Source organism: Sander vitreus, chromosome 7 (assembly GCF_031162955.1).
Source record: "Sander vitreus isolate 19-12246 chromosome 7, sanVit1, whole genome shotgun sequence".
In the NCBI taxonomy this organism is placed as follows: domain Eukaryota; kingdom Metazoa; phylum Chordata; class Actinopteri; order Perciformes; family Percidae; genus Sander; species Sander vitreus.
Window position 1 is genome coordinate 3,590,672 of NC_135861.1, and position 9,610 is coordinate 3,600,281.

Sequence of the window (9,610 nt, forward strand, 5' to 3'; positions counted from 1 at the left end):
TTTTTATTGTTGATTATTTTCTCGATTCATCGAATAGTTGCTGTCTATAGAATTCAAAATGGTAAAAAATGTGGATCAGTGTTTCCCAAAGCCCAAGATGACGTCCTCAAATATCTTTTGTTTTGTTCACAACTCAAAGATATTCAGTTTACTGTCACAGAGGAGAGAAGAAACTAGAAAATATTCACATTTAAGAAGCTGGAAAAAGAGAATTTACCCCTTTTTTTTTTCATAAGAAATACTAAAACCAATTATCAAAATAGTTGGCAATTAATTGAATAGTTGACAACTAATCGATAGATCTTTGCAGCTCTAATACAAGACCGCAGAGGAGCAGTGAATCCTCACGTGGGCGAAGCATGGACCAGTGAATGTTTAGCTTGTTCGTAATGAAACTACCTCAAACAACTGATCGCTCATCAACATTTTCTGTCAATCAAAACTAATTGCTGCAGCCCTAAATGATAAATCAAAAAAGCACAATAAATGAAACTTCACAATATCAAACCTGTTACCATTGAAGTTTAAAAACATTTCAATTTATTCAGCAATACAATATGAACATTTGGAGTACTGCAAAGGACAATACAAGTTGGGGTGAAAAAACAAAAAGGAACGTTGAATTCTGATGACACAATTATCAACAAAACGAACCCTTCTGCCTATTACTGTATAGAAATTCATGTTAACTGTGGCCGGGTTAGCTCAGTTGGTAGAGCAGGCGTACATATATAGAGGTTTATTCCTCAACGCAGAAGGTCCAGGGTTTGAGTCTGACCTGTGACAATTTCCTGCATGTCTTCCCCCCCCCCTCTCTCCTTATATATCTAGCTTTCCTATCCATTAAAAGCAGAAATGCCCAAAAATAATCTTTAGAGAAAAAGAAATTCATGTTAACTACATGGAATAAAGTGTTGCTAGTATTATGATGTGAATTATTACAAAAACACCTCAGTCATACTGAAGCTAAGAGTGATAAACAGTTTTAGTTCTATGACAGATACACAAAGATTTTGTTCTGCTAAAATGTTTCAGAGCAACTGATGCCGTTTACTGTTTAACCTTTGTAAAAATCAAACAAACTCACTGTTGGTCACAATTCTGTTTGACATTTAAAATTTTAACAATAGATCAGACTCTCCCATTATTACTACATTCTGTTAAGTGCTTTGCTCACTCAAGCAGTCAACCAACATTCACCCTGATGGTTTGATGTTTTTGGAGTGTGTGTGTGTGTGTGTGTGTGTGTGTGTGTGTGTGTGTACTGCATGGTGTTAAGGATGCCATCAGGAATGAAGCAGGGAGGAAAAGTCTCTAATTCGCCTCGTAAGTTCATCCAATTGGTCGGCTGGGGGGAAAAAAAAGCAGGAAACAAAGATTTACCAATGTGCAAGAAACCAGTGTGAGTGTGTGAATGTGAAAGAGAATATTCACTTACCAGACTGATCTCATTAAGTGGTGTATGTATGACACGCTAATTCGTATGCCATTTTGGCGTGTTATCAAGACGCATAATTGCTTTTTAGCGTGTTTATCAACACTGTTTGGCCTCCATTGACTTACATTACCTTGCGATTGCGTGTCAATTTACGCCGTAGCGAGTAGTACGAAAAGCCAAAAATCAGAGTAGGGAGGTTGGTCGGGGTGGAGGATGGGTCAAACACAGGACTTTGACCCAGGAGACCGAGGATCCTAAACCCACCCGTCACTTTCTTCTTTTCCTAAATCCAACCGTCCCGTTGTTCTTTTCCTAAACCTAACCCGTCTGCTGTACACGCGGATAGCTCCAAATGCAACGTCCCGTGCTTCGGCGTAAACATATGAATGAATTTTTTTTATTTATTTTTTTTATTGGTCGTAACCAAAGGGTAGAGTCGGAAGCTTCAGCTTATATAAGGCCCCCCCTTGTCACATTTTTTAAATAAACTAATTTTCAAGGAAATAAAATCAACAAGACAAAAAAAATAAAAGAAATTAAACGGAACGAAAAAAAAAGAAAAAAAAACCTGAATCAAAACATGCCTACATCATACCTACGTACATACACACACACCTACATATACCCATTTAGGGTCAGTGCTTATATACATTGCAATTGCCACCTTAAGGTAAATAATATCATAATTAATGATGACAACCATAATGGTAATGATGCTTATCATCATCAACATGATTATCCACCTTCGCACACAATATTATTACTCAATTTCTATACCTATCTAGTATCATATCTTTGAACCCTTTTTTAAATATAAAAACATTCCCGATATGTTTTAATTCCCTTGACAACGCGTTCCATAACTTCACGCCACAGACAGAAATGCACCTGCTTTTCATTACTGTGTTACAGGTAGGTTGTTTCCAATTTAGGTCGCCTCTGAGGGCGTAACCCCCTTCTCTTTCTCTAAACATGGTTTGAATGTTGGGGGGGGGGGGAAAGTAGATTATTTCGGGCCTTATACAGAACTAACGTAGTATTTTGGTTCACCAGGTCCATGAATTTCAGTGTGTTTGATTTAATAAATAAAGAATTAGTATGATAATTGAAGCGGACATTATTCACAATTCGTATAGCTCTTTTCTGAACTGTGCACACTGTCTGTAGAGTGGTTTTACAGGCATTGCCCCAAATCTCAACACAGTACGTTAAATATGGTAGTATCAGCGTGCTGGAGAGAGTGTTCATAGATCTATAATTTAGGAAGTGTCTGACTTTACTCAACACCCCAATGCTTCTGGACATTTTGGATCTTATTTTTTTTTATGGTCAATTATTACCACTAGAAAAGGTGTGTTCATAAACTCTCTCTAACTCTTCAGTTTCTATCCTTAAGCTTACATGAGTTGTTAAATGTGTTTTGCGATTTCCAAAAATCATAAACTTTGTTTTTTTTCAAATTTAGAGATAACTTGTTTACATCAAACCACAGTTTCAATGTACCTAGTTCTGCTGTCACCTTGTCCATTAGCTTTTGTAAACAGTCGTCTGTACAGAAAATGTTAGTATCATCTGCAAAAATGACATATTTCAATATATTGGACACGTTACAAATATCATTTATATACATAATGAATAATTTTGGTCCAATTATCGAACCCTGTGGCACGCCACACGTGATGTTCACTAACTTGGACATGGCATTTCCCACTTGTACATACTGTCTCCTATTTTTGATGTAGCTCTTCAGCCATTCCAGACCTACACCTCTGATTCCAATCCTATTCCATTTTTTCCAACATAATATCATGGTGTATGGTATCAAATGCTTTCCTGAGGTCTATGAACACTCCAACTGCAAACTTCTTATCATCAACTGAACCTGTAAGTTTTTCCATAAGTTCCATCGATGTTGATCTTCTTTCTCTAAATCCATATTGACAATCAATTAATAGATTATGTTTTTCCACAAAGCAGTCCAGTCTTGCAACAAAGAGTTTTTCAAGTATTTTTGAAAATTGAGATAAGAGTGAGACAGGTCTATAATTTGTATATAATTTTTTATCTCCAGCCTTGAACAGTGGAATTACTTTTGCTGTTTTCATTTTGTCAGGGAAACAGTCCAATTGGAATGATAGGTTACAAATGCATGCCAAAGGCACTACAATGTCTGAAATGACTTATTTTACTATTGTCATGTCTATCCCATTCCAGTCTATTGATTTTTTTGTTTTTCAATTTATTCTCAAGTTCAATTATCTCATTTTCTCCCACTTTTCTCAGGAACATTGATTCAGAATTTCTGGCTCCATAAAATTGTTCTACACTGCCCCCATCTGGCGGTATAATTTCCCCTGCCAGATTGGGGCCTACTGTTACAAAAAACTTATTAAAACCTTCTGCCACGCGGATAGCTCAAAATACGTACAGATAACACGCCACTAGTGACGTGTATGTTTACGTAAAGTCATGTTGTCATGTTGCACTTACGCAAGTTACGCTTATCTCCTCGGCTCCAGTAGCAAGGCTGTGATTGTAGCTGGTTTACGTCCTCATTCATGGATACTGAAGCTTCTGATACTTCCTTAAGCATTTCCAGCTCCTGAGAAACAAGACACACGCAAGAGAAAAAAGGTGAGTATGACTTTTTTTTTTCTACAGGTCGGGCTTGTGTTGAGACTGATTCTTACACCCGTTTACGACATGTGGGAGTACCGTGATGAAGGCCAGCAGTAGTTGGTGTATTCTCTGGAAGACGTCGGTCTCTGTGCTGAAGCTGGGGGGATCTCTGCTGCAGTAAGATCTCAAGTCCGTTTCAAAAACATGGCTGAAAGTAGCCATCAACACCTGGAGGTCGCACGCCGCCACACGCAACGAGCTCGGAGAGAGGACGCCGGGACTCTGAGCCTCACTGCTCAGGAATTCACACTGAGGAGAACAAGAGTGTAGGAAGAGAAGAACACAGAAAAAAAGAGAGCGATCATTACTACAGTGACATTCAGCCACGTCCAGCCAAATCTATGGGCTTGGTGCTTGTGCATCATAATACCGCTATTTCAACGTGACATCATGACACGCCACTTTCTAAAGCCATGTGGCGTGTTATCTGTACGCATTTTGAGCTATCCGCGTGTATGTGGGAGGTGTCTGAGCCCGCCCACCATTTTGGGATCCTACGCTATCGGTTGCCAGGGGCAACAGTGTAAGACACAGAGACGGAGCAGGAAAGACGGCTCGAGGAATTAGCATCACGGCGAACAGGTTGGGTTTAGGAAACGTGACACGCAGGACACAATCCCCGGTCTCCTGGGTCAAAGTCCTGTGTTTGACCCATTCTCCACCCCGACCAACCTCCCTACTCGGATTTTCGGCCTTTCATACTACTCACTACGGCGTAAATTGACACGCAATCGCAAGGTAATGTAAGTCAATGGAGGCCAAACGGCGTTGATAAACACGCTAAAAAGCGATTATGTGTCTTGATAACGCGCCAAAATGGCATACGAATTGGCGTGTCATACATACGCCACTTCTTGCAATCAGTCTGGCTATTTAAAGAATCATTACTGATCTGAAGAGCGTTAGAAGAGCACTTTGAGTGTGTGACAAATGTTTTTAATTCACATTGTAGTAACTTAGCATGGACACCTTGTTTCAATTAAAGGCTCTATAATGCTGCAGGCAACACCGACAGCCACATGAACACCATACCTCTGACTGTAGCTGCTCCAGTGTTGACTGAGTCAGCTGTAGAAGGGTGGCAACATCAGCAGCCCCTTCTCTACTTGGCTTATAGGATGACTTGTTGGCCATGTGTAAAGCCCTGTGAAGTAAGGAAAAGCAGTAAGAAGGGTTGGAGAAGGCAACAACAGGGAACCAAACATCTCCAGTCTCTTATTGGAAGTACATTTCAAAAGAGAGAGACAACATGCAGCAGATTAAACAGAGTAAGGGATATAGGGCCCTATTTTAACGATCTGGCGCAGGTGCGTTTAGGGTGTGTACGAATCCACTTTTGCTAGTTTAATGGCAGAAAAAAGGGTCCGTGCGCCGGGCGCATTGTACTTAGTGTCTTTATTAATTCATAGGTGTGTTTTGGGCGTAACATGCAATAAACCAATCAGAGTGTCATCTCCCATTCCCTTTAAAAGCCAGGCGCGTTTGGACCTCGGAGCATTGCGATTATGATGGAGGATTTGCTGAGCAGGAAGGAGAGATTTTCAGGAGAAGAAACTGATCTGCTCATGCGTGAAGTCAAAGCGTGTGAGCAGATCATATCATAATACTATTTCACATTGTATTATATTTATTTTTAATCTTTTGCATGTTTGTGTGCTGCTGCGTTTCCCTGTGTGTGTGTAACAAGCATAGTGTGTGAGCGCTGTGCACGAGCCCAGGCACATTTTACCAATTTGCTGTTAAAATAACAATGAAATGCTGCGTTATTGACTTTAGACCAGGTTTTTGATGGTCAATGGCGTGATCACTTCCCGCTGCCTCAAGATAGCAATACGCCAAGAATGCACCTCCCTGTAAGACCAGCACGCCCATGGGCGCTTGCGTCGGGCTTTGGGCTGTGCTGGGTGCAAGATAGGACCCGTAATATGTGTGCAACAGGATAATTAAAGACAGCATACATACTTGATGTGTGCAGGCCAGGGGTCGAATGTGGGTTTGAGCATTTGTGTGAAGTGAGGCAGATTCTCCGCGGCGAAGAGCTCGTTCAGTAGCATCTCTTGATCCGCCCTGTGCACAGAAGACTCCTTGCAGCCAGGTATTAAAGTTAAAAGCTGCTCGAGGAACTGAAGCTGTGAGTAAGGACTCGCATCACCCTGGATAAATGGTTTTGACATACAAAACAGGACATTTTCTGTCATTTTATTGTGACAATGCATATCTTTATATATAAATAGATTACATCTACACTAATGTAATGCAACCTCTCACCCTGATCAGGTCCAGGTCATCTGCTTTGCACAGCATCAGCTCCTGCCCAAGGACAGCCATTTCTATTTGTACAAAAACAGACCACAGCAGTATGAAGGGCTGTTTTAGACTAAAGGGGAACAAAACGGAACTAGTGCATGTGCACACAATGAGGTTATTATTACGTTCTCTTCCATTAGGTGTCTATCAAAAGACATGCAAGACTGTGAAGCGTGTGCTGTGTAGAAAAGTTAGCCTTTGACAGACAATAATGTTACCTTTGGTTAAAACATCTGGGCCTTTGAATCCCATTGCTATCGTCTTGGAATTGACAAAGTTTGGGTTGATACTGTAAAAGTGACAGGACAAGACAGGGAAGAGGGATTCACTTTATATGTATACGAATTATGGTTGATGGATGAGAACAGGGTTCTATGTCCCTTCTTCTACCTGCTACAGATCCACGCCAGTATGTCGGTGCGGTGCTGAGAGGGAGTACACAGCAGCTGCAGCATGCTGTCTGCTTCCTGTAGGTACAGACCTTCCACCAAGGGACAGGACACAGCCTCAACAAAGACAACAAAGACAGGACATTCAATTTTAAGACGATTTGATGTAGTCCATTCCTCTTTTATTGCAGGAATACATGGCAAGGGACAGTGAGAATAACAATATGACAGGGGTTCATGTGAAAAACCTTTCCTTATGCCATGTATATATGAATAGTCATCAAGGTTTTAGTTCAGGTAGAGTGCTGAATGTTTTGGATGTATTGTACCATTTTTGACAAATGTAAACATACATTTTTTTTCAAAATGATAAGAACATATTCATACAATATTTGTTTTGAATTGCAGAAATAATAAAACCCTAAGAGTGTATCTCTAGTATTGTCTTTGTTAAATATTGTTCAGTATTATTACCTGATGGCGCCCTTACCCAATGTATTATTTATTTATTATCGCACACTTTACAAATGTTATATAGTGTTTGAACAATTCGGCATCATACTTACAAAACATAAACATATATTAATTTCCATCCAAAGAACTTTACAACCTTACTTAATGATAAAAAAATAAAAATAAAACTCAAGAAGAAATAAAGAGAAAAAAAGAAAACAATACAAAATACAGAAAATACAATACAAAGAAAAGGTGAAATGGAATGTAGGCTATATAATCACATTTCCTTGCAGTACATCAGCTATATAAATACTTTACTTATTATTAATAATTTGGATAGACTCAAAATTCTGGAGTGAGTAAAAGCTGGCCGAGATGTCGCGTTATGGATATGAAATTTCCCTTGTAGAATTAATAGGTTGACAGGTTTTTGTCATCCAAATTAAGAATACCATCTTTTTCTTCCAATTTAATTACGTGATTCTTTTGAATATTGAAATAGTTTTCAATTTTCTTCCAGAACTCCACAGAATAAATGTATAATAGTTTCTTTTTCAATTTGACAAAATTCACATTTATTGTTACCCAATGTATTAGACTTAATGTCACGTTCAGATGTGATATCATCACGCTGTGTATGCGTAACCTGCATAATGAAGCGATATGAAGAGCCGCAACTGGTGTTTGTCGGAGAAAGACATGTAACATGAAGTTAACTGTGTTTGCCTTACATACGCAGGTCTGTTCACCATCACGTCCTCAAAATGAAAATAATGTTTGGTTGTAATGCAGTCATCTTCGGATATATAACCCGTTGCTGGGTAACGGGTTTAAATTATCGTTGTGATGTATTGCCGCGTTCTATTTACCTCGCAACTCGGTTTTAACGAGGTCAAAGTCGTAAACACGCCCCCTGACCTCGGATTTACGAGCCGATTTACGAGCTCGGAACTCGTACAATCTCGCAGTAGCCCGAGTTCAAAATCCAACATGGCTGCCCCCTGTATCAACAGTTGTGAAAAGCTGCAGTAACATAAAGTTATAAGCACTTCTGTCTTATTTGTGTCACTAAATCAGTCGTTCACACAGGCATGTTCAACTTCTATCTGTGGACATGTTGTTACGCTGTTTACATGCACAAAAAACGGCGTAATGCGTTGTTATCAACTGATATTGCTAACAATAGCTAACCGAGCTAGAGCCATAGACAGTATATAAGAAGGCTAGAGCTAATGAAAACAATGAAAATCCGACTTTTAAATAGAACGCATTCAACTCGGGTATGACGTCATTCCCAGCTCCGGCTTCCGAGTTCCGAGGTAAATAGAACGCGGCACAGACTTTGTGAACGAATCCCGCAGGAACGTCATCATATGAAGTGCTAACAACATCTAACGTTATGGCTAAGTTAGCAGCCCAAAAATAAGAGGAGCACAAATGTTCCTTTATGATAATAAACAACATTAACCAAACGTCCGGAAAGCACGCGCTATGCTTTAACTTAAATGTGTCCCTGTTACTTTAACTTCTTTTACCTGCAATGCAGCATAAACATGTCGCACAAGTTGTTGTTCTTTCAAAGCACCCGCCATTTGCCGAACAAGTCGCTGTTTTTCTTCTTTTGTGGTTTGTTCTTGGCAAACAACCTTCGGTGCATTATCGCCCCCCACTGATTTGGAGTGTGGACTCGGGGTGGAAAGAACAAAAATGAAAAAAATAAAAAATAATAAATGAGGCGATGAAAATCCATGTGAATTGAAAAATAGAGGGATAAATTATCAAGTGATTTAATATATATACACTACCGGTCAAAAGTTTGGGGTCACTTAGAAATTTCCATTCCACTCCATTACAGACAGAATACCAGCTGAGATCAGTTGCATTGTTTTTTTTATTTAACCAGGGCAGCAGTTTTCAGATTACATTATGTGCTTACATAATAGCAAAAGGGTTCTCCAATGTTTTCTCAGTTAGCCTTTTAAAATGATATCAGATTAGTTAACAGAATGGGCCTTTGGAACATTGGATGAATGGTTGCTGATAATGGGCAATGGAGATATTGCATTAAAGATCACTTCTTTCTACAACAGTCGAGAACCCTTTTCCAATTATGTAAGCACATAATGTAATCTGAAAATTGCTGCCCTGATTAAAAAAACAATGCAACTGATCTCAGCTGGTATAATGTCTGTAATGGAGTGGAATGGAAATTTCTAAGTGACCCCAAACTTTTGACCGGTAGTGTATATATATATATATATATATATATATATATATATATATATATGTATATATATATATATATAGTATATATATATTGTTGTCCTTCGTGCGATACGAG

General features: G+C 39.2%; 1 protein-coding gene across 2 annotated transcripts; it reads right to left on the reverse strand.

Moving 5' to 3' along the window:
• Positions 1-517: 517 nt before the first annotated feature.
• haus7 (HAUS augmin-like complex, subunit 7) lies at positions 518-8,885 on the reverse strand. Of its 2 annotated transcripts, none has more exons than XM_078254222.1 (9): positions 8,805-8,885; positions 6,815-6,930; positions 6,643-6,713; positions 6,386-6,447; positions 6,080-6,270; positions 5,150-5,261; positions 4,154-4,366; positions 3,929-4,040; positions 518-1,348 (listed from the first exon to the last, which is right to left on the reverse strand). In XM_078254222.1, the coding sequence occupies exons 1-9, from the start codon at positions 8,859-8,861 to the stop codon at positions 1,287-1,289; spliced, it is 996 nt and encodes a 331-aa protein (XP_078110348.1). In that variant the 5' UTR covers positions 8,862-8,885; the 3' UTR covers positions 518-1,286. The 2 variants fall into 2 exon arrangements, with proteins under 2 accessions (XP_078110348.1, XP_078110349.1); XM_078254223.1 differs by lacking the exon at positions 8,805-8,885 and adding an exon at positions 8,001-8,174.
• Positions 8,886-9,610: the final 725 nt, after the last annotated feature.